At 32.4% G+C, this 25,875-nt stretch overlaps 3 protein-coding genes across 4 annotated transcripts; all 3 read right to left on the bottom strand.

The window, feature by feature from the left end:
• Positions 1–564: 564 nt before the first annotated feature.
• On the bottom strand, positions 565–1,359 carry LOC130590540 (uncharacterized). Its single transcript, XM_057393034.1, has one exon. The coding sequence runs from the start codon at positions 1,357–1,359 to the stop codon at positions 565–567; it is 795 nt and encodes a 264-aa protein (XP_057249017.1).
• Positions 1,360–2,654: 1,295 nt separating this feature from the next.
• LOC104908236 (BTB/POZ domain-containing protein At3g56230) lies at positions 2,655–7,398 on the bottom strand. The gene is made up of 3 exons (XM_010697332.4): positions 7,009–7,398; positions 4,236–4,412; positions 2,655–3,225 (listed from the first exon to the last, which is right to left on the bottom strand). Exons 1-3 carry the CDS (start codon positions 7,201–7,203, stop codon positions 2,767–2,769), a joined length of 831 nt encoding a protein of 276 aa, XP_010695634.2. The 5' UTR covers positions 7,204–7,398; the 3' UTR covers positions 2,655–2,766.
• A 7,252-nt stretch (positions 7,399–14,650) lies between these two features.
• LOC104908241 (hypothetical protein) lies at positions 14,651–23,105 on the bottom strand. 2 transcript variants are annotated; one of them, XM_010697337.4, is made up of 3 exons: positions 22,873–23,086; positions 22,634–22,727; positions 14,651–14,999 (listed from the first exon to the last, which is right to left on the bottom strand). In XM_010697337.4, the coding sequence occupies exons 1-3, from the start codon at positions 23,033–23,035 to the stop codon at positions 14,915–14,917; spliced, it is 342 nt and encodes a 113-aa protein (XP_010695639.2). In that variant the 5' UTR covers positions 23,036–23,086; the 3' UTR covers positions 14,651–14,914. The 2 variants fall into 2 exon arrangements, with proteins under 2 accessions (XP_010695639.2, XP_057248717.1); XM_057392734.1 differs by lacking the exon at positions 14,651–14,999 and adding an exon at positions 18,764–18,895 and having other exon boundaries at positions 22,873–23,105.
• Positions 23,106–25,875: the final 2,770 nt, after the last annotated feature.

The raw sequence follows: 25,875 nt of genomic DNA, 5'->3' as shown, positions 1-25,875 counted from the left end.
TTCTGCACAGACAAAAGGTTTTGTTTGAACTCAGGTACAAACAAAACTTCTTTAAGCTCAATACCGTTTTCAAGTAGGACATTTCCTACATGTGTTACATAAGCAACACCACCATTAGGTAGATTCACCTTTGGTTTCTGTATTAGTTTTCTCACATTATGAAGTTTCTCAAGCTTAGCAATCATATGGTCTGAAGCTCCAGAGTCAATTATCTATGTATCACTCAAATTTTTAACAAAATGACAATACACCATACCTGCAAAGTGATTCTCAATTTCATCATCAGTGTCATCATTTCTCTGTTTGGTTGCCAGGTTACTAGAGCTAGGTCCCAATTTCATCATCTCCTGAAGCTGTTGAGAAATTGCAGTTGCAAGCTCAGTGCTTCCATCACTAAGTTGAACATTATACCCACTTTTCTTCTTGTAATTCTGGCCTCCAGTGTGAGCCTGACCTTTCCCTTTGCCATATCCACCTCTATTCTCCTGTGTGCTGTCCATATTCTTGGTTCCTTGCTTATATTTATTGTTGTTAGCAGGAAAACCAATTTTGAACCAGCACTTCTCAGCTGTATGATTTATTCTTCTTGCAAACAGTGCAATATGGCTTGTTGTCATTTTTGCTGTAAAGAGCTATGCCTCCACTTTCTTCTTTCTCTTTTCCTATCACTTCATTTTGTGACTCCTCTTGTTGAACCATGGACACAGCTCCCTCTACAGTAGGTAAGGTGTGCATCAACAAGATATGACTTCTCAGGGACCCATATGAAAGGTCAAGACCATTTAGAAACTGAAAAAGTTTCTGTTCTTCCTTTTGTTGATTTATAGCTTCAACATAAGCTGTAACTTCAGTGTTCACACTTGTGATAGAAGGATAGTCATTCATTGACTCTATCTCTTCCCAGAGAACCCTTAGTTCTGTATAATACTCAGACACAGGTCTTTCATTTTGTTTCACCTCATAGGTTTGTTTGTTTAGTCTATACTTCCTACTGCCATTACTCACAGTAAATCTGTGCTTAAGACTTAACCAGATTTCTTTTGATGACTTCATATACATCACTGACCTTCTTATAGATTCTGTCATGTTATTAAGAAGCCAGGCTGTGACCATGCTGTTGCAAGCTTCCCAAGCTTCTCTCAAGACAGAATCAGTGCTAGACTTTGTCAAAGCCCCAGTGACAAAGCCCAACTTTCTCTTGGTTGCAAGAGAGATTTCCATGGATCTTTTCCATGGTCTGTAGTCTGTAGCCCCTGTTAACAGACAATCTACCTTCAAGGTATTTGGACCATCTGAAGGGTGCAAATACAAAGGACTATTTGTCTCAATGGTAGTTTTTGATGTATCTTTTTCAGTCATGATGCAAAAAGACTAAATAAGGAAGTTTTCACAATCAATCTTCTACTGTTACCCAGAAAAGACTAAAGCAACTGAATAACAGAAGATAGAATTTTTTTGCACTATTAAAGCAACAAACTTTAACAGATTCAACTTACCTCTTACAGCTCTGATACCATGTAAACAAGTTTAAGGAAAGAGTTTGATGAAATCTGCTGTATTGAATGCAAATAAATGCAGAAGATTGGAGTAAGGGTAGGTAGCTCAAATGGCGGCTCCTCCTTATATTTTGTGATGTGTTTGTTAAAGTATTACAAGCTGACCTATGCAGCCTTTTTATACTAGGAAAAGAAATATTACAATATCAATCCCTAGAATGATTCTCACGTGATCCAAGGTGCCTAGGTGTCAGCTAGTAAGTGAACATGTGAGCTGCACATGATGAACTAGATATTAGATGTTTTATCATTTACAATTTTAGTATGGTAGCAAGGGAGCATATGGAATTTCCTTTTCCGAATCTTATCGATCATAAATAGAAAAGAACAAGAATGAAATCTCGTGAGGTTTATTTGATCTAGCTAGCTAGCTATACCAGTTGTATACTTGTATGCCACTTCCATATTCTAATGTATCACATAATTCACTTCGCCGCCTTTGTGGCTAATGTTAATTATTACAGTATAAATTACACCTTAATTAGTTTCATGGATAGCACAAAGCAATACATCCTAATTGATGATAATTGAGGTTGCAATTTAACATATAGAACTATCCATAATCCAATTATCGGTGCGTGGTAGACCTTGGCACAGGCCGTGTCATGTTATGGTTATAAAAATTTGACCTTCAATAGTTTTCAATGAATTAAATATATTCCATCCGTACTTTATTAGTTTATTACCCCTTTCTTTGCATAGAGTTTTAGGAGAAAAATATTGTGCGTCATAGAAAGAAAGAGAAACTATTATCTTATATTAAAGTTAAATGTGTATGTGATGAAAAGTTTGTGGTCCCATTCCAAAAACAACAAAAGAATGAAAGGGGTAAACTAATAAGGGACACCCTTAAAAGGAATACGAGTAAACTAATAGAGGACGGACCGACGGAGGGAGTATATTAGTATTACACAACTCTTAATGTTGTGACCACCTAAATAATTAAGTTTCACCATAAAATATTAGATAGAAAATTAAATAACATGGGAATAATAGTCCTTTGCTTTGGAATTTAATTATCTTATTTTCATTATAATATGTGAATCGATCCCGTTATCGGACGTCCCGAGGTGCTAGATAAGAAATATATTGTTCTAATTAATTACTCATATTTATACAAATCATTAGAATAAAATATAATTTCAATGCAAAGCATTTAATAGAATATCGTCGGTTAAATTAAAGTAGCTTTGTTCCTTTTTTTGCTGATTTACATTGCATTTCTCCTATTTTTAATATCCATTAAAGAAGCCCTAGTAATTTGTACACTTAAATGTGGATTCTTCAAAGCAAAGGCCTCAAACTTAGAGGAAAAAACTATATCCTCCATGTTTTTGACAATAAAATTCAAGGCAGTATCTTTTAATGTTAAGTTGGAACAAACATCTGAAATTTCAAGGATATCAAGTGCATTGGATGAACTTAGAGAATTCAGCATTTGTCGCTCGCAAAATTTATGTAGGAAATGAATCTCATATTTATCAGCTGCTACTGAAAGTGAGTAAACGTGCTTTTCGACCTTGTCAATGGGTAAGCTCCCACAGTAGAGGAAGTTGAGGAGAGATTCAAGCTCTTCATGATTCAGTTCTGGAAGAGTTATGGCTTCATTTGGTGCTTCTTTGCATCCATCTGAGTCCAACATGTTCTTGAAAATCTCTGATTTTGCTGCCTGAAATGCATCAACAAATATATATTACTCCCTCGTTCCCTACATATATAATAAGGTCTACTAATTACATCAGTTAACACAGGGCCGTCTTAGAGGGTGTGCAAAGAGCTCAATCGCATAGGTCCCCAAACTGAAAAGTCCTTATTTTGAAAAGTCCTTTTAGTTAATTGTTTCTATTTTCTTTTGCTTCATATTTTATGTTTGTCCAACTCTTCAATATTCTCTTTTTTTTTTCTCAATATACATATCTAACGATTATAAAGAAAACTTTTATCAAAAAATTATTGGTGAAATATCAATGTTGCTTTCTTTTTCTTTTGTTGGTTATGAGTTAAGAAAGCAATTATAAAATATCATATGATATTGTATTAGTTATTACAAATTTATAAGAAGACATGAGATATTTTTTGTCTTATATGAGTCACTTATAACAGAAGTGACTTTTAAGTTAAAAAAGCTCCTGGGCTAAAAGTGACTTAATTAACTATTCCTTCAATTTTTTGAAAAGTTAACCATTCATTAATGAACTACTCTTCTAATTCATTAAACTACTTCTACACTGGTCAAGAAAATAAATAGACAATAAAATTTAAGTGTTAAGATTTAGTTATATAGAACAATTACATTAGCTAATTTTTTGTTTGTAGCCATAAACTTCATGTTAAGTATTTCAATTCAACTTTTAAAAAAAAATTAACAACTCAACTTCTAATTTATTTACTCGGCCCCCTCTAAAAAGTAAGTCAAGATACGCCACTGAGGAAATGAGTACAATAACTCTAATATCATCTATGGGACAATTTACATGATTCTATAAGATATTTTGGCTAGAAAAGTGGAAACGAAGCAGGTATAAGAGAATAGTCAAACATACTGAAACGTAGCATATAAGACATGCATGTACAAAATGGTGGGTGAACGAAATAAGTCTAATTAATACTAAATGTATTTAATTAAACTAATTATTTTCAATTAAGAGATAATGAAGGGAAATGAACAAAATGACATACCAATAATGCTCTATGAGCAGGAATAGGAGGTCCGTTGTTTCCAGGCTTTACAAGAATATCAGTATGAATCTCATCTCTGAAGGCAACTTCAAATTCACCTAAAAAACTCATTTTATCATTTACTTCCTCCTCAATATCCTTCATTTCCTTCACCCATTTAAGTACATTGGCGAAACCCTGAAGATCCAATTCATATTACATTAAATTAAACAACTATACCATAACAATGAGAATACATGAAAATGAAACAAAGCTTGTTTGTTATCAATTATTGATAGAGTATTAAACTATTCTTGGGACTCCAACCATCAGCTTAAGCTTTTGGTTGAATTATTCCTTTGACATGATATCAGAGTCAACGTGACATAAAGGTTACGGGTTCAAATCGCATCCACCCCTCATTTCTAAGTGGAATATTTAGCGCCAGGTATGAAGGCGGCCTGTGCTGCATCCATACTTCAAGCCTAATGGACTCTCGTGTGAGGAGGAGTGACAAAATATTATACTATTCTTGAGACTCCAACCATCAGCTTAACCTTTTGGTTGAGTTGGTCCTTTGACAATTATTGTCACTCACATATATTTCATTTTTGCATAATTACAAGATAACATATTTTATAAGTATCTAATAAAAAATTTTAAACAAAATGACAAACATATTATTATAAGACGATATAATCTGAGACAGATGGAGTTTATACATATTAGTCCTAGTCACTTGTCTACATATATGCTTTCAGAGCTACGTTAAATGTTAATGCATGCACAATCACTTATCAGTTTTGAATATCGATTAATGCCTAAGACGATTTAACATTTGTGCATCACATTAAACCGGTGATTGTTATAAAGTAGGATATAAAAAGATGGTGCAACAACATACTATATATATAGGTACATTGAATTTCAAGGTTGAATAACTCTTTTATTCATGTAGTTGATGAAACATATGATATTGATGATATATATATATATGTGGGTTTTAGTAGTATTAGCTAGCAAGATGCTGAAGGCCAAAAGTACGTATTCTATAGCTAGAAAGCTCTCAATGACCTAACATTGTACTAATTCTCCCCTCCATATAATCGAATGAGACATTAAACCATAAAAATGTATGTTTCAAGACTCGAATACATGACTTCTCATTTGATATTCTAATGCACTAACCAACTACACTACAATGCTCATGTTGTCTTTGTGTGGGAAAAAATCATTTATATTAAAGACATATATTTCTATTTTTGAAGACTTCAAATGCACGTCATTAATAATAATCTGGGGCGTATGGCATGGGACAAGAACTAGTTTTTAACCTAAAAATAATAATTTTATGATAAAAATAATTAAGTAAAAAGGTTGGCCAAAATTAAATCAATGTATGCATGCATATGTTGATTTTTAACACTACAAGTGTACAACGGATCTGTTTGGCAATATTAGTTGAAAAGGAACCAAAACTGATAATTAAAATGAAATTGATAATGTAATAACTTAAAACTAATAAGCTGTTGAAACTGACAAGTAGCTTATTAACGTAAATATTTGGTAAAAGTAGTTGCTTAAGTCTATAAAAGATGATATGGCATCTCTACACTGAAAAAACACTCTAATTCTGATTTTTTTTCCCTATATTTTCATATCAATAGATATATGATTTACTTGTATGGCTTATTTGTTGAGCACATTTATATATATATATAATCGATCACTAGGTAAGACCCGAACAATACTCAATATTATATTTATATTGTGATGGATGAGAAGAAAAAAAAATCTAACTTCTAATTATATCTGTACTAATATATTAAAAGGTGTTTCTAAATTCAGAATGGTGCCACGTGACACTCTCCTTTAAGGAGCTTTTAAACCATTTATTTCACATACACTAAAAAATTAGAGAGTGTATTGTATAAAATTTGACACTGTAACTTCAAGCTTATATACTAAAGTCTTAATCAACTACTAAACCAAGTTACTAGTTGGTTTTGTCATTCCAAAGTATAATCTTGATAAATGAAAAATATAATCACCCATAACATGAGCATAATAAGTAAAAATTAGATTACTTAAGAATTGGAAACTAATAAAACAAAATTAAATTTTTATATACAAGCAGTTCTTAATAGATGTCCAATAAGTAATAAGACCACTACCCTGTATTTTCTATGCAATAATAAATTAACATTTGATGCATTTAGATAGATTGTAGTACCCTAAAAAAAGATTGATTGTAGTAGGGAAATCAGCTTATTTAGGAGAGAATATTGTAAGTGAAGCCAGCCTTAATGGCTTCTCTAACTAGTATTATATTCTTTTCTATTTTTTCCAAACATCCACCATGTGTTAATAATTTTACTTTCCATGTTTTCCCCCACTCCCCTCTTATTATGAAAACTAGCTTTATATGTATGTTATGCGTGTGAAGTCGAAGGAGAAGTGGTAACTAATTTGCAGTTTGTTAGATTCGGCCAATACATAACTAGCCTTAAATAGATTGTGACTTGACCATCTTATATCCAACTGTTCTTTCTGCATGCCCCAATTCAGCTTATACAAATAATATCATCAACTTGAACTTGAATGGTTAAATACACATATTAACTTGACATCCAAGTAATTAGTAATCACTACATAGGAAAGGGTTGAAAACATATGTATGATCAACCTTTAACTCCTTTTTTTGTACGTAGCTAGGCTTACATAAATAATACGTATGAAACATTCATAACACAATCAACTAGAGAAACAATAATATGAAAACTAGTTAAATTACCTTACAAGACGGATTCGAAGATGAAATAACATTGTTGCCTCCAGATTTCTCAATACATTTATGATTATTATTATCGCCGTCGAATTTGTTAATCAAGGATATTAAGCTTCTTGCTCCTTCGTAGCAAGCTGCACAAATGGTGTTCCTTGGAGGCCTTAAAATGAAAGGCATTGTAGTACAGATTGAGCAATCCATTTCTTATAGCTCTCCAAATTAATGATATATAAATTTGAGCAATATAATCAAACCTGGAAACCAAATTGAAAGAGGAATTGAAGAAGAAAAAAATTTAGGGAGGAGAATGAAGAAGTTTTAAATTGATTTAATAAATAGTAATCATATTGTGTATGGTTGAGTTTTCTTGTTGCAAGTCAACTTCATAAGTACTACTTTGAGGAAGTTACGTGCCCTTCATTTTATTAGTTTAAAGAGTTTGTTGTAGCTTTGTTTTTGTATAATAAAATTCGATTGTTGATTTAAAAATGACATATTCTAATGATTGCTTTCATTGTGGGGAAGATGTCATTAGGTGCATGAATGATAATTACATAATTGGCCTTCCATGATAATTGTAACTTGTAAGGAACTTTCTTCTCTAATAAAGGATAAGCAATTCATTTTTGGGAAACTTCTTGAACAAATATGTTATCTTTTTGTGCCAAGTTGTTATCTTTAAATATTGTATATAATCAACTAATAACACAAAATTGTATCATTGTATGTAGTATAAATGGTATATAATAAACATCTATACATAATCTCTTACAAGTAAACTAATTAACATTATCCACACACAATCTACATATGATGTTTCTTTTGCATGAGGTTTAGCCCACCTCTTAATAAGTGATACCCTATTAAGACTTTCGTTATTGAATTTTGACGATGAATATCTCTATTAGCAAACATTATGAAAATCTCTATTAGCAAACATTATGAAAACCGTGACATTTTTAATTTATATTTAAAAAAGAATAAAAAATATTATATATAATTATATTTTTCTTATATACTATTGGTGAATACATATACAAATGATCAAAATTTTTTAACTTTAAACCAAAAAAAAGAGGGGGGACTAGAGGAAGGGAGTCATAACAAATAGTCTAATAAAGTAATAGTTATTTTCATGAATAAAATTGTATCTTGCATGTAAATTGTAATGAAGTTTTGACATAATTGGAGGGTAAAATGGTCATCGTAAGAATAGCTAAAGAGTTGGTAGCCATGTATTATAAGCTGCCTTACAATATTTTTTTGTTCAAGTAGAGTACTTTATAACTTAAAGACGAATCATGAAGTTAGGAAAAAGAAAGGGACTTTCCAACCTTACAACAGCAGATATGAGTTAAGGATAGCACGTCTAACGGTCTAATCATCAAAGTCACACCTTCTCCTTTGCTCTCTTCCTTTCAACATATGCATGGAAAATGGAAAGCCAACATAATATATTACATGACTTGATTAAAATTATATGAACATTATCTTCCATAATTTACTTATTAATCAGTCCCAAATTGACGATTATGGAAACATAGATTAACAAAGCTAGCAGAAACCACAAATCAAAACATTGCGTATATTGCCTATCGGGCTATCGCCATACAATGTGTTAGTGCAAAATCGAAAACAAGGGTTTATTCCTCATCATTTATCGCGTTCAACATTAAAATTGTTTCATGCAAATGTAAAACATAACTATCATATAAAAAAAGTAGGCATCATAAAAATAGATTTAATATTGCATCTCATATCAAGTATTTTCTAATTTGATAAGGAAGTTTACTTTATTATCTCCTTAATTCACAAGCCCAAAAACAATTGAAATTATATATATATATATATATAATATATTATATATATATATATATAATATAATATATATATTATATATATATTATTATATATTATATATAAATATATATATATATAATTATAGGGGTAGGATCCGCTGAAAACAGCTCTTAATCTGAAAACTGAAAACAAGGTAACTTTTAAGCCCTTTGGGGTAACTTTTAACACTTTTAGGGTAACTTTTGTCAGTCTTAGGGTAACTTTATTATATTTGTAGTTCTATATATTTCAAGGATAACTTTATTTATTATAAGAGTAACTATTACCACTTTTAGGGTAACTTTTACCATTTTTAGGACAACTTTTTAGATTTTAAGGGTAACTTATTTTAACTTTGATTATAGTTAAACCTATGAAGGATTCGAACCTACATCGTTGTGTCTTACACAATGTTTTGCCAATTGAGCTAATAGGTTGTATGAATTTCGCCAAATATATGTTAGTGAGAGAGGGTAACAAAGAGCTTTAATACAGCAACTAATAACAATTTTTGGAAACTAATAAAAACAGAGTATGCTGTTACACCATAATGAACAAGATAAAAATAACAGAGAGAACACCAAAAGTAAAAAGTAGACAATACCACATGAAACGAAAGATTAGGAAAATTAAAATTATCAGTTTTACATCAGAGAAAGCAACAACATCCAAGTAATGTAACCATAAGATTTCATAAACACGCAATATAAAGTTACCCTAAAAGTGCATAAAGTTACCCTTGAAATATATATGAAATTACCCTAAAATTGCTAAAAGTTAGCCTAAAAAGGTAAAAATTATCCTAAAAGTGGTAATATTTAGTCTTATAATAAATAAAGTTATCCTTCAAATATATACAACTACCCTTAATATAATAAAGTTACCTCAAAACTGGCAAAAGTTATCCTAAAAGTGTTAAAAGTTACCCTAAAGGGGTTAAAAGTTACCCTTGTTTTCAGTTTTCAGCCTAAAGATAGTTTTCACGAGATCTCATTCCTATATATATATATATATAATCTATCACCATCAATTTTTTTCATTTAGTATTCGAATTTTGATTAACTAGAAACATCAAACAAACAATTGGATGGATATGTTTGCAAATATTAGTCATGTTTTAATTTGAATGATCCTAACCACCATTTGCCATGTTGTTATAATGTATTTAAAAATAAAAATAAAAGTGTTGATCAGGTCATACCAAATAATAACAATAAACCGCCAATAAATGAAAAGTCAACAAGTGGGTCATGAAATTGTATTCGTTTTTTATAAAATTGAGCAACTGGTTTGTATTCTATATAATATATATATATATATATATATATATATATATATATATATATATATATATATATATATATATATAATATATATATATATATATATATATATATATATGCTCAGGCCAAAAATTGTCCAAGGGACAATTATTGGTTGGGACGTCTATTAGTAGATTAAAACAAGAATAGTAAAGGACGGAATTTAAGTGAGGAGGAGAAGACAAAAAATGGTGACGCGAAAACCCTCAATAAAAATAACTAAAAACCACTAATGGATATAAGTCTACCAATACATTATAATTCGTGCGTTAAAGCCATTCCAATTACAAGTACAGTATATGACCATGTATATGTAGCTATCGCAAATGTAAAAGTATTGACATTAGGAATTATAGATAAAAATAGACAAAGGGATGGTTGCACTACCAAGAGACTTATATAGCCAGCAGAACTTCCATGGACTCGTTACGTATAAAATTGGTTACTATGAGCGGGGTATCAAGGATAAGTATATGGATAATAGGGAACGACGTTCAGTGTTGAAGATGTAGGATGTCGAGTAATAGTGTAAGGTATTAGGCATAGACCATAGTGATGATCTATTTGTACGTGAAGATGGAACAATAGATGGATAAATTTGGCAATTGGTTGGAAGGAATAAATAATAATAGTAGTTGGTTGTAGATGATCCTTGGGTGTCTTACAGATACGTTGCAACATAGGTAGTGGAGTATTGCTACATATATAGTGGCTCCTTAATCTCCTCCCCACTAACCATTTGTGGGAGATCATCTTGTTAGTGTAACAGTTTAATCCCTTGAAAATCTTTGGCTTTGTTGAATTTGTTCACCAAGTATTATTTCTCGTGTGCTGTTAAACATGATCAAGTAAGTGGGATGATGATCCCATAACAATAGGAATTGTCTTGACTTGTTATAATTGGCTTATAACCACTTCTATGATTCTAAAAACTTCTTGTATTACCTCTTATAAAATTGGACCTTAATAATATACTAAGTAAACAACATTTTGATAACATTTTCATCCACTCCATAAACTAATGAGGCAATGTAGTGATTTTATCATGCTAGCTTTGGATGTTAATTTTTAGAGTTCCTTTCCTAATCCGATTAACAATCTTTCATATTCCTAACATTTAATTTGTTTTTTTCTTTTTTGTAAGAAACGGTAAATATTATTGTTCACATTCTTTTAGTAGTTTTAATTTTAACCATGTGTTTCTTATCAGGACCTTCTAAAAAGAGTACCCTCAAAGTAATTACAAAGATGCGGTGTAGCTTAGTGATGGCACACCTTAAATGTCAAAATTGTACATATTTTGTTTTAAAATACTTGCTACATAGAGAGATCAAGTAGCACATTTTCATACGGAAGTATGTAATTAGGGTTTGTATCCTCATCCAAGTAGTTATATATGGAAAACTAAACTTAATTGGTAGAGGGGGTGGGAAACTCACCTTAAAACCCCACTACCTACTTGTGTTTAGGAGTAGGGATTCCCTTATATCTCACTACTCCCAAGCGTTGACCTATATTGGGAACCAAAATAATATTTTAGAGGGGGCCTAAAATATAATTTATATTTTTAGAGGGGGAAAAATATAAAAATTAAGCTACTCTATTTTAAAAATTACATTTTCAACCTTAGTTTTTAAGAAAATTCAAAAGTTGGTTGGAATGCGGCTCTCGATGATGTTCCTCCCCTGACTGGCTGACCTGCGAAAAGTGCTGATCTAGTAAAATCCTTCTTCTTATCTAAGGGTCTCCAGTGGGGACCAAAATTTGGGGTTACAAGAATTGTTAATCATGAGTATGCAGTGGACAATTAGCTAAGTAACTTGTTAATTTTTGTTGCGGGCTTGAAGGTCCCCTTAGCTGGGCCGTATCCTAATCCAAGTAGTTATGTATGGGAAACCAAACCAAGCTTGAGTTTACGTCATATTTGGACTTGCTTTACAAGCGGGCCATCCCTATTTAGAAGAAGAACTCTTGTTACTATTGTGGCCCAACATTTTACAAATGTATGAAATTCTATTAAGTGGGTCTCGGAACTCATTAAGGAGGGAAGAGAGTAGGCCCGCTTAATAAGGCTAAAAAGTCCTCACGGGGCGTTTGGTATGAGGGATTGGGACTTTGGGGATTAGAGGATGGGATTGGGATTGGGAATGGGAGTTAGAAGGTGGGAATTTATTAAATATATTCCAATCCCTTGTTTGGTATGTTAGTGGGATTAAGTAGGGAATATATTGCTAAATTACAAATTTACCCATTTTAATGAAGGATAGCAAAAGAAGAGCAAGCAATATTAGTGAAGTATATTTTAATGAAGGGTAAATTTGTCTCTTAACATAACCAAAAATAATCCCCCTCCCTAATACCTGCCCCTCCCCATGTCTTATTTTGGTGGGATAAGAGGGGTTTTAATCCCATTCCCTTTCACATGGGAATTTAGATATCCCCTCAAACAAACATGAGATATCTACCCATAGGGATATAATATCCCATTCCCACCCCCTAATCCCCCTAAACAAACACCCCGTCATTCCAAAAATAAGTAGACAATCGAACGAGTAGCTCTCAAGCCTTACAAAATGAACAACTTTCTTCTCTTAATGGTACTCTCACATGTGAATTCAACTTTGGGTTTTAACTTAAAGACCATCATACTTTACATAATATAACAATGACAATTTTACAATTGTTACAATAAAATTGTAGTCAGAATAACTTATGTAATTTGAATCATTTATATTTAATATTAGATCCGAAATATTTATTAAGTTGACTTTTTAATTGAAATATATATTAATTGACTTATTCTACAAATCTTTCTTAATCGTGAAAAAAAAGGAAAAAAGATGAATTTTGTCATCGAAGTTCTCCAAAATATGCAAATTCATCAGTAATGTTGTCCTTACTTCGACAGGGTACAAATATCTAAATTTTCGATTTTTAGAGACTTTTTCAGACCTATTGCCGATACTAAGTAGCAGTCAAAAATTTTGATCTATTCTATTCTTCATGATATTATGCACGGATCAGATATATCATGGCGAATTCTTCAGAAAAAATTGTGTCTTACACAATGGAATCTGATAAGTGAGATTTCGAGTTGTTTGCATAATCTTCTTCTGTCCGAAGAAATGATTTATCGAAATAATGAGTCAGCATTGATATGGACACATTTGGGATCGCCAAATGTTCGGGAGTTCTTCTATTCATTCCTTTTCCTTCTTCTTGTTGTTGGATATCTCGTTCATACACATCTTCTCTTTGTTTTTCGAGCCTCTAGTGAGTTACAGACAGAGTTCGAAAAGGTCAAATTTTTGATGATTCCATCATACATGATTGAGTTGGGAAAATTTATGGTAGGTATCCTACATCATAACCGAAGACGAGGGAGGAGAAAAAGATTATCGATATCCATAGAGCTTTATTTGTCGAACTTCACCATGAAAGCTCCAAATCCGAAGCTTTAATGATGAAATTCCACCATCAATGCTTATCGTTATCGAACATCTTGAACCTTCGGAGAATAGAGGGTTGAAAAAAGGAGGGGTAGCTGCCGAAAAAATAGGCATAATGATGGTGGTGTTTGTGAGGGGTGGTGGTGATGTTGGTGGTTGAGAGTTGGGGGTGAGGAGAGAGAGTAGGAACTTAGGTTCGTGGTGGGTTATGAGTGATTAGATGTTAGGATTAATTAGCCAAGTAAGAGTATATGTGTCATTTTATTATAGAATAATTTCTATTTTTGGCTTGATTGTAAATATTTTGACATTTCTCTAAAAGACAACTGATGCAAGTAAAAAGAAATGGAGGAAGTATTAATTTAAAAAATAGTATCATTCCCCAACCCAAATTAGTTCAAATACTTAATTATAAGTTACAAGTCTTAGAAGATAGGTTGTCTAGTTTTATTATTAGATGTAAATATGAGATAGTTTGATATTAGATTTTGTCATTTTAATTGTTATTTTAATAGACAAGTGTATTTGGTCAGTCCATCTAAAAATAAATATTATGATCTATTTTTTAGGAGCAAAAGGAGTGTAGTCTATGGTATATCAGTATTAAAGTATATGCAATTGCTATCTCTGGTGGAGAACTCACATTTTTACTTTGAGATCACAAGTTTTAATCCTACTACCTACTTGGATTTGAAAGTAGAGACTTCCTACTCCCCCTACTCTCAAACATTGACATGTGTAACTAGGTTTACTAACCTGCGAGAGATGCTGGTAAAGCAGGGTCATTTTTCTTACCAACGGGTTCTCTGGTGGGTGCCCCCCAAATAAAAATTGTTCATCTCTCAACTTGTCCAATCACATAGTAACGGAAGTTATGGTAGGGAAGTAGTGAGCCTAGAGGCATCACTTCCCACCTCATATTTCTAACATCAAAGGATGAAACATCTTGAAACTCGTTTGAGAAATTTCCTTTATACCTTTATAGTAAAACTCCCTCATTCTACCTTAAAAAAAACATATGCGAAAAAAAAAACATAGTAATGCATAGCATAAATTTATTTTAGATTAATTTGATTGTATATGTACATAGGAAGAGTAGGGGGGAAAAGTACTCCTACTAGCTAGTAATGCATAACAAAATACAACAGAACAAAACAGAACATTAATATTGCATCAAGTAGCCGATAATATATTATATATTGTATCTTCTGCCTTCAAAATTTAGAAGTCATGAAATCAGGTATTGTTTGATAATCATGAGTGTTATCGTCATCGTCTTTCAGTTAGGCGTATTTGTCGGATTCATTTCTCCTCATTGCGCTTCTCATAGTAATGGTAAACTGCTGCACCTGATAACACTGCCAGTGTCAAGGCTTGTGCATGCATCCTGTTGTTAGCCAAGAAAAGCCAAAAAAATAAGGTTTATGACTTTGTAAGTGTAACCACATTATCATAGTTTGACAAAACTTTTATGAAAAAGAGAAATATAAGTTTCATTCAGTGTATATTTGCTAGACAATGTATAATCGACTGTTAATTGTTGGCTAATTCACCTAGTTTGTTTAATGTATACTTGTACGTAGTACAATGCTATCACTATTTTAATCGTCACTCTAACACAATGTTTATTAAAAACCATTTATCGATTGTTGGTTATTGTTAAGTTTTTGTCAGGCAACTAATACCAATCTCAATATTGATCTCACTTTTTCTCATTAATCAATTACGTATTTATATTATAAGGATAGTGACTAAACACTAGCTCCTAACAATGTTATTAACTTTAATCAGATCTCCTACTATTAGACTACTATTGTCATAAACTCATAATAATACTATATATATGATATTCTATCAACTAAGATACTTACGTTATTCTCAACACTTGTTAATATGCGTGTTGTGCATGTACATGTTATGTTTTATGCACATGTTATGTTTTGATGATGAAAATTAATATAATATGTTGTAGCATGAAAGTATGTAACAGTTGCAACAGATGCATGAAGAAAGAAATTGATAAACGAAGACTTTGAAGAAAAGAAGAATCAAGAATGAAGTTTTAGTTTATAATTTCTTAGAATAGTAACTTTAGATTAAAATGTAATATGCTCAACTTGGTGATATGCTATGTGTCGAAATATAGATTATATGATATTAGTATAATTATTATTTTCTTAGAGTTGTGAAATAAATAATTATGTTAATGTTATATGCTATATAAAAAGGAAATAAGTTTTCTAAATCAGAAATCAAAAGGGATTAGGAAAATAAGTTTTTGATAAAACGAGTTAAGAAAAAGATTTTAATAAAAATAAGTTTTTGATAAAACCGATTTTAAAACAAGTTTTGAAAAAAGATTTTGATAAAAATCAGTTTTTGATAAAAACTGTTTTTAAAGAAAAGATTTTATAAAAACAAGTTTTTATAAAAACGTGTTTTCAAAGAAAAGATTTTTTATAAAAACAGAATTTTATAAAACGTGTTTTAAGGAAAAAGATTTTACAAAAATCACGTTTCCTTAAAACGTTGTTAAAAAGATTTTTTAAAACCAGATTTTCCAAAACGTGTTTGTAAAGAGTTTCATAAAATCAGATTTTGTTTTGGAAAATATCTTTTGAGTTGAATAGAAAATCTGTTATGGAAAACATATCTTTTTAAAGATAAAGAGGAAAAGATAAAGATTGTTTTTCTAAAAGAGAATTAAATCCCTTGAATTAAGGAAATTGGAAGATATCCTTGGAAGGATATTCGTCCAGTCCATACTCTATAAAAGGGATTCATAATTCACTTTTAGATCTTACGTTTTCAGAGAGATAAATCGAGTCTAATTAAAAAGCTGAAAACTATTTCCTTGGCACTGAGCATAGCACTGAGCTGATTAGGTTTAAGTTACTATTTCACAATTGTAATTGTCCTCTATTTGCTTGACTAAGAAGCACATCTTTGAGGATCGTTCTTTCTTGTAACTTTTACATTATTAAGAGTGCCAACACTTAGAGTTAAGTGTTGGGGAGTCATTACTAGGGTTAGTAGTGAGGGGAATCGTATTGTATCAAGAGTTTGATATTATATGATTCAAAGAAATAAAAGAGTTTTTGTTTCTTGTGGACGTAGATCTCAGAGGTGAGATTGAACCACGTTATATCTCGTGTCAAATCTAATATCTTTTAAGTTTATTATTCGCAAAAACACAAATTAGCAATTTTCGAGTGTTCAGCTCAGAGCCTGGCACTGAGCTGTGAAAGGATTTTTGCGAAAATCGATTAGATTTCACCACTCAATTCAAACCCCCCCTTCTTGAGTGTTCCCTTAGGTTACAACAAGTGGTATCAGAGCAGGCTATTCTCGTAAGACTCACATCTAGAGAATAGAAATCATGAACACACAAGACGACTTTCGCGACAAGTATTCCAAGTGTCCAATTTTCAACGGAAAAGATTATGGATGGTGGAAGACCAGGATGAGGATATACATTCAAGGTTCTGACTTTCAATGCTGGAGAATCATCAAGACTGGACCTCTTCCTATCCAAAACAAAGACGATAAAGGTAACCTGTTCGACAAAAAGGAAGAGGAGTACGATTCTGTTGACTACGGAAAAGCAGAAAAGAATTTCAAAGCTATGAGTATTCTCCAATCTGGAATTGGACCTGACGAATATTCAAGAATCTCTGCATGTACCACTGCTAAGGAAATTTGGGACACATTGGAATTGGCACATGAAGGTACAAATGAGGAAAAACAGTCTAGGATAGATTTACTAGTCCAACAATATGAACTGTTCACAATGACTAAGGATGAATCTATTAAAGATATGTTTACCAGATTTACACTAATAACTAATGAACTAAGATCTTTAGGAAAAATCTATTCTTCTGAAGATTTAGTTAGAAAAGTGTTAAGAAGTTTGACTAATAAATGGCTTCCTAAAATAACTGCTATTCAAGAGGCTAAGGATTTATCAAAACTCTCACTAGAACAACTCATAGGTTCCTTAATGACTCACGAACTTGTTTTAGACTCTAAATCAAGTGAACCTAAGAATAAAGGGTTGGCCTTAAAAACTGAAGTAGAAACGGATGATAGTGAAAGTGATGAAGAAGTAGCGTCTCTAACTAGAAAGTTTCAAAATTTCTTAAAAGAGAACAGGAGCAACAACTTCAGGAGAAGTGGAAATTTCAAAGGAAAAGGCACTACTTCTAACCCTAAGAAAAGTGCTACTAACTCTGGTTGTTTCAAGTGTGGTGAGTTCGATCACAGGATTAAAGAATGTCCTTTGTGGGATGAAGAAAAGCCTAGAGAAAAACGAGAGCAGTCTAAGAAGGAGTACAAGAAAGCCATGATCGCAGCAGTCTGGGGAGACACGGATTCTGACGAGGATCAGTGCCACGCTCAGAGCCACGAAGCAAAATTATGTCTGAGTGCTGTACAGACCACTCTGAAGACGGCACTGAGCCATGACGACTCACATCTATGCTTGATGGCTAAAAGTTCGAACCCTCTTGAAGAGGAAGAAGACAGTGAGGTAAGTCTAACTTCTTTAAAACCTTCAATTCATCTTCTTTCCAAAAGTAAGCTTGTCATATTGCTTGAAAACGTAATTGATGATTGTCAAAACATGAATGATAATTTTGATAATATGAAAAAGGAAATAAAAAACTTGACCATTCTAAAAATTGGATTAGAAACAGAATATAAGGAATTGCTAAAAGAAAACAAAACTCTGATAAAAAGGATTGATGAGAAAGACTTAGAGATAAACACACTAAAACAAGAAAAGACTCTAGTTGATAATCTCGTAAATAACTCAGTGCCAGTCACTGAGTTCGAAGCTGAAAAATCCGGTCTTGAGGAACAAATTGAAAATTTAAATCATGAGTTGAATGAACTTAAGAACTCAAGACAACAATCTAGAATTGTTCCACTCATGTTGCCTAGTGATGCAAAGATAAGAGAAGAGTTGGATAAAGTTAAAAGAGACTTAGAGACTTCCCGAAAAAGAAGTAGTGATTTAAATACCTCAGTTGAATTTTTGGAATCACAACTTTCTATTGCTCGAAAGATGCACGAAAAATGGACTAATGGGATGAATGCTCTAAATTACTTAACTTGCACCACAAACAACATGAACAAAACTGGATTAGGATATACTGACCAGCAACCCAGTGCCAGGCTCAGTGCCAGAACCTTCGAAAGAGACTTTCGAAAGAGAAAATACGTGGGCCTTCCTGAATATCTAATTTGCAATTTTTGTGGAAATAATGGTCATCTAATTGACGACTGCAACAAAAAGAAAAATCGAATTGCAAAGAATGTCAAACATGTTACTCAAATCTGGGTTAGGAAAGACATACTAGATGCTCAACGTAAGAAAAAGGGACCCAAGCAAATATGGGTTCCTAAAATAAACAAGTAATCATGTAGAAAAAGGTAGCCCTTGAATTTATTTGTACTGAAGACCAAATAGCTGATATTTTCACTAAACCACTTGCTCGTGAAAGATTTGAAAAGCTTAGATTAGCCTTGGGATTGATTTCTAGTGCCTAGTTGATTTATGTGTTTATTTGATCCCTTTGCAAACTTAAGAGTTCAAAAGATTATACCTACACTAAGTCAGATGTTTGATTTAATTCAAGACTCCTAAAAAGGCTATTGATGCTGTCCTGATAACTGACACCTAAGTTGCTTCAGAAAATTCCATGAAAAATTCCAACAAAAGTATCACAATTTTCGAAAATCTCTATTGATGTTGCTTTGACTAAACTAAAAGAATTTCAAAATTGTTTTATAAAATTTTTCTAAAAAATATGCAAGGCATGTGTTGTAATGGAAAAGTGGTCAACCCTACCAACCCCACCTAACCCTACTCACTCAAAAAAAAAAAAAAAAAAAAAAAAAAAAAAAAAAAAAAAAAAAAAACCGGCCCCCTCTTTTTTTTTAAAACTCAAAACCCTAAAGACCTCCCCACATTACCAAACCCTACTCCCTCTAACTTCCGGTTCCCTCCACAACCCTAAAAACCTTTCACCTTCTTCTTCCTTACACTCAACCCTTAACAATGGGAAGAAAAACAGTGGCTCGCCGGCGATTTCTCACGAAAACCGTCGACCCCCTCACTCCCTCTCCGACACCAACCCCACCGTCCTCTCCACCTCGTCCTTTCGCCCCGCCGTCTCCTCCACCAAACCCAGTCCTCCTCCACCGCCTCCACAACCGACACCCCCACCATCTCCGCCAAAACCACCCGCTTCCACCAAACGTCGATTCAAAACCTTCGCCACAAAACGACCTCCCACAAAACCGCCACAAAACAACCCGGTTTCGGAAAATTCTGTACCACAACCACGCCCTCGCAGATCCACTCGAAACACTTCAACCCCTTCCGCTGCCACTACATCTGCTACACCACCGCCTCGCAAACGGCGCGGTCCACCTGCTGCGACAACCGACATTCCTTCCTCCTCTCCTAGACCACGGGTTTCGGTGTCTGACAAAACACCACGGGTATTATCTGGTCGAATTTATCCCACAAAATGGTTAGGTAATTCTGCTGTTACGTTTCTCCTGGAATCACTTCAATCTCAGGGGTAGGAATCTTGACACCGTGTATGAGGATGAAGTTTGTCAATTTTCTAAACTTTCTCAATTTCGGAACTCTATCCTCCACAGTAAACGAAATTTCATTACCTAAAACTTGTCCATCACCGATCTCTTTATCCGTATGGACTGTGGCTCACCAAGATATTACATGTTATTGATGTGTTAACTCCTACTTCTAAGGAAGTAACCTGTCGTGTGGGTGATGGTATGCTAAGTAGGATGGATTTATGTGTTACGGGTGATGAGTTACTAAAAAAGGACTTTTTGGGGTTCACGCCAAGGGAGGCATGTGTGGGGTGCTTAAAGAAGGTGGAAGAAGTGTGTCACATTAAGAAACAGATGCTCAACGTCACCCTCAACTTCTGTCCAAACCTTGATTACCATCTTTTTCTCCTAGTTCCACTTTAAACTTATGATGATGGCTTGTAGTTTTTGTCAACTTGTTTTTTTATAACTATTTTGGTACTTTTGGATACTTTTTGGATGTTTCTGATGATTGTGAATTGGTATTGGTTGTAGCACCAGCATCCCTAGCCCACTTGGTTGAGCTATTGGATTATTTTGGATCTATTCTGAGTATATGTGTGTTTTTTTGTCTTTTTGATGCTTTTTGAGAATGACAAAAGGGGGAAAAGAAAGCATATAATATTGACTAGAATCTTGATGATATCCTAGGTTGAGATAATGTGAATAAAATATAAATGAGCATGTAGGGACAAGTGAATGATTGAAGTTATTAATCTAAGGTACGGATAGATTCAAAAAGGGAATATACTAAATGTTTAAACCATGCATTGTTTGAGGGGGAACAAAAGTTAATATGCATACTTTAAGGGGGAACAAATGTTTATGTAACAATATTATATTCATGAGTTTGTCATCATCAAAAAGGGGGAATTTGTTGTGCATGTACATGTTATGTTTTATGCACATGTTATGTTTTGATGATGAAAATTAATATAATATGTTGTAGCATGAAAGTATGTAACAGTTGCAACAGATGCATGAAGAAAGAAATTGATAAACGAAGACTTTGAAGAAAAGAAGAATCAAGAATGAAGTTTTAGTTTATAATTTCTTAGAATAGTAACTTTAGATTAAAATGTAATATGCTCAAACTTGGTGATATGCTATGTGTCGAAATATAGATTATATGATATTAGTATAATTATTATTTTCTTAGAGTTAAGGAAATAAATAATTATGTTAATGTTATATGACTATATAAAAAGGAAATAAGTTTTCTAAATCAGAAATCAAAAGGGATTAGGAAAATAAGTTTTTGATAAAACCGAGTTAAGAAAAAGATTTTAATAAAAATAAGTTTTTGATAAAAACCGGATTTTAATAAAACAAGTTTTTGAAAAAGATTTTGATAAAAATCAGTTTTTGATAAAAACGTGTTTTTCTAAAGAAAAGATTTTCATAAAACAAGTTTTTATAAAAACGTGTTTTCAAAGAAAAGATTTTTTATAAAAACAGAATTTTATAAAACGTGTTTTAAGGAAAAAGATTTTACAAAAATCACGTTTCCTTAAAACGTTGTTAAAAAGATTTTTTTATAAAACCAGATTTTCCAAAACGTGTTTGTAAAGAGTTTCATAAAATCAGTTTTGTTTTGGAAAATATCTTTTGAGTTGAATAGAAAATCTGTTATGGAAAACATATCTTTTTAAAGATAAAGAGGAAAAAGATAAAGATTGTTTTTCTAAAAGAGAATTAAATCCCTTGAATTAAGGAAATTGGAAGATATCCTTGGAAGGATATTCGTCCAGTCCATACTCTATAAAAGGGATTCATAATTCACTTTTAGATCTTACGTTTTCAGAGAGATAAATCGAGTCTAATTAAAAAGCTGAAAACTATTTCCTTGGCACTGAGCATAGCACTGAGCTGATTAGGTTTAAGTTACTATTTCACAATTGTAATTGTCCTCTATTTGCTTGACTAAGAAGCACATCTTTGAGGATCGTTCTTTCTTGTAACTTTTACATTATTAAGAGTGCCAACACTTAGAGTTAAGTGTTGGGGGAGTCATTACTAGGGTTAGTAGTGAGGGGAATCGTATTGTATCAAGAGTTTGATATTATATGATTCAAAGAAATAAAAGAGTTTTTGTTTCTTGTGGACGTAGATCTCAGAGGTGAGATTGAACCACGTTATATCTCGTGTCAAATCTAATATCTTTTAAGTTTATTATTCGCAAAAACAAAATTAGCAATTTTCGAGTGTTCAGCTCAGAGCCTGGCACTGAGCTGTGAAAGGATTTTTGCGAAAATCGATTAGATTTCACCACTCAATTCAAACCCCCCCTTCTTGAGTGTTCCCTTAGGTTACAACAATGCGAGACGACCAAATTGTTAAATTTTTGCTTGAATTAGAATTTTGAGCTGATTAAAGCACCACTTAGGCACTTACCTAGCATGAATAAGTCTGAGGCTTGGCTTGAGGGATGTCTTTGAACGGGAATTATAAGCAACGGATGCTGCAACTGCCGATGCCCAAAAAGCTCCTGCACCACCATAAACATTTAACTCACTGCTCTTCTATTCTATAGTTTTATGCAATAATAACATGACTATAAAATTTTTATAGTGACACTAAACAAACTAACACATATAGAGCATATTTATGAAAAGTTGAATTGCTCAACTTACCAATGCTAGTAAGCTTGTTCTCAGAAACCCAAGATTGAAAGGCGTCCATATTTTCTAAGTGTATGTATGTGTTTTGAATATGCGATGTTGATTGATAAAAGTGAGTGATTGATTGATGATGGAGTAAAAAGGAAGGGAAATGTAGGTATTTATAGAATTGCATAAAAGATTTTGGATAAAGTGTGGTATGTTCTTTTGGTGCTTGGTGTGGCACCTAGTTTTAGATATATCTTAAAGGGAAAAAGAAACAAGATTTCTTCGTTATTTTCTAGCCAGTTTATGGAAAACTAGTGGCCAAAATTGCCTGATTTTTAAGGCGAATTTTGTTGGTGGTCCAAATGTAAAGTAATATTGGGAGAAGTGAAGGGTATGGATCACGTGCTGTGGGTAAAGCCGGTGGTTTTTGTCGCAGAGAGAAACCTCAGATAGTCAGATATAGTTAATCAAAGTTTGGCAGTGTTACTGATTAGTGTTTAATTAGTAGTTGGGACTTGGGTGCATGTTTTAGTCTTGGATTTTCAAAAAGGAGGTTGAAATTGGGATCTGTTTTTGCTTTGTTATAACTTTATAAGTATTCTATTCTATTAGAAAACTTTTTTTTTAATAACTAGTTGGACCACCGCGTGCTATACACGCAATAGCTTACATGAATTTATAACAAGAGTTCCAAATCTGGAATAATATTTTACATAATATATATATTAAGTTTATAGTAATAAGTGTAGGAACTTAGATGCATAAAGTGGAAAACCAAGTATCACATACTTGAACATCTATCCCAAGATCATTGCATAAACTAACATGAATCAAATTATATATATAACATTATATACATTTGATGCGTAAATCCTCAAATGTACTAACTACTTCCAAGTGAGATCTTATGAGAATGTCAAGCGTCGTTCCTCTAGTGTTGGTCCACGAACAACACTTGGATCACCACGTATGCTAGTACGGAAGAAAGAAAACACTCTCTTACTTTTGAGTTGAGGGCTGAAATGGGTGTGTAAAAGACTAAGGGGAAAATTAGATTTTTTTTCACTCTAGAAGATGTAAAGTATGTACACCTTTGTAACCCCTATATCATTATATAAGGTGGTTGCAAAAGAGGTGTTTCACGAGACTTTATTTTGCCTCATAATGTCATACATTATGAGCCTAATAAACTCATGAGTTACAACTCTTCCCACCCATCATAAAACCGCCCAACCCATTTCACAAATGAATTTGGGTAATATCCAAGTGTCATTACTTGTATGACCTCATAGGACTCAATAATACTAGTAGTTGGCCCAATCATATTAGTCCAACAAATCACAATTAGCTTCTAGCAAAACGTTGTGATCACCTAATATTATTGAATATATTATCTCCATAATTTATCCTAATATTATTTAGTTTATTACACTCGATCGAAGACAAAATCCTTCAATAAGATATATTCTTCTCAGCTAAAAAAATAATTTTAAAAAAATAAGTTGATATAAGTTACAATGAAAAACATACACAAGTTTTTACAATGATTGTAGTAGTCAATTCATAAAACTATAATAAATTCTAATAACTTCAAATAAGTTATGATAAGTTTGTAATTCATTATTTTAACAAATCTATACTAATATATTAAAAGGCGTGCGTGAACCAGGAACGGTGCCACGTGGCGCTCTACCTAGAGAGTTTTAGTTCATGTAATTCATGTATAATGAAAAAAATTAGAAATTGCGCATAGTATAGGTTTTGATCCCGTGACCTCACGTTCATGTACTAAAGTTTTAACCACTAGACCAAGTTGTATTTAGTGATATCATATCAAAGTACAATATTAATGAATTAAATTTTTCTTACCCGGGGCATAGCCCGGGCCTAATAACTAGTTAGTTTTAAATGAAGAGAAAAAACAATTGATATACTACCTCTCATTATTACTTGTGATTTAGCAGGCTCTTCATAGTAACAAGATTAATTTTTTTTCTAAAAAGCTTATTTCCTAAGTTACCCCCACAGTTAAGCGTGTTTGAATAGAAGTTTTCTTAGGATGGGTCATCTCTGAGAAAGTTGTTCATGGTGCGCATGAGTAGAAATAAAATGCATCGGAATAACTTGTGTTGTTATGAGGTTATTAAATGCGCATTGGTGACGATGCACAATCATGCCCTCTTTTTACCTGCTTCTTCCCTTTTTTTTCTTTTTTCCTTTTTTTCTTATTTAGTCGCATCAGATTTTCCCACATATTCTCTTCTAACTTGTAAGGGAATTTTTGATTTGTTAAGAAGAAAGGGAAGGGTATGAGAAAGCAAGGGTTGCAAGAGCAATAGAAAGGTTTCTTTTAGATTAAAAATATTATTTGGTTAGTAACATCAAATGGAATATTTATACTATCTTTAATATTATTATGGAAAAAAATGATGATAATGATATTAATAATAATACATAAATAAAATTAATCATAATTATATCAATAAATAATAATAATTAAATATAATAATAATAAATAAAAATCGAAGATAATAATCAATATTAGTAACAATAAATAATAAATAATTTATTAACTAATATTAGATATAATAATAATAATATTAATGATAATAATAATAATAATAATAATAATAATAATAATAATAATAATAATAATAATAATAATAGCTGTATGGTAGAGGGATATGGGGTAATCCCAAAAACCCTGAGGGGTGGTGGGAAATCAATCTAAAAGCGGGGTAATATTAAAAGAAAAAAGTGGTAAAGGGTTGGGGGAAAAAGCACTAATCAAACACTCACAACGAGGAACTTCATCCCCTTCCACTTTCTTAAAACCTCTAACTAAACGCCCCCTAAATTCTTTTTTCTTTTGCTTATACTTTTTAAGCTATTTTTTTCTTTTTTGTTTCTCTACCTTTTCATTTAAGTTCTTTTTCGTTTTGTTTTTATAATTGATTATTGAGACTAGAAGCATTCATGTTGTTTCTTCTTAACGGGATGTGTGACCAAAATACTGAGTATTTGTTC

This window comes from Beta vulgaris, chromosome 2, assembly GCF_026745355.1.
Source record: "Beta vulgaris subsp. vulgaris cultivar EL10 chromosome 2, EL10.2, whole genome shotgun sequence".
Classification (NCBI taxonomy): domain Eukaryota; kingdom Viridiplantae; phylum Streptophyta; class Magnoliopsida; order Caryophyllales; family Amaranthaceae; genus Beta; species Beta vulgaris.
Note: the sequence above shows the minus strand (reverse complement) of the source record. Positions and strands in the feature narration are given on the sequence as shown.

Bases quoted from the DNA above. Each gene is read 5' to 3' on its own strand.
- LOC130590540 (XM_057393034.1), bottom strand. From the start codon at position 1,359: ATGACTGAAAAAGATACATCAAAAACTACCATTGAGACAAATAGTCCT.
- LOC104908236 (XM_010697332.4), bottom strand. From the start codon at position 7,203: ATGGATTGCTCAATCTGTACTACAATGCCTTTCATTTTAAGGCCTCCA. The intron at 4,413-7,008 runs GTAATTTAACTA...TTGGATCTTCAG, and splicing joins CTTCGAATCCGTCTTGTAAG to GGTTTCGCCAATGTACTTAA. The intron at 3,226-4,235 runs GTATGTCATTTT...GATGCATTTCAG, and splicing joins CTGCTCATAGAGCATTATTG to GCAGCAAAATCAGAGATTTT.
- LOC104908241 (XM_057392734.1), bottom strand. From the start codon at position 23,035: ATGCAATTCTATAAATACCTACATTTCCCTTCCTTTTTACTCCATCAT. The intron at 22,728-22,872 runs GTAAGTTGAGCA...ATGGTGGTGCAG, and splicing joins GAACAAGCTTACTAGCATTG to GAGCTTTTTGGGCATCGGCA. The intron at 18,896-22,633 runs GTAAGTGCCTAA...TTTTTGTTGCAG, and splicing joins CTCAGACTTATTCATGCTAG to TCGTCAATTAGATGACCATT.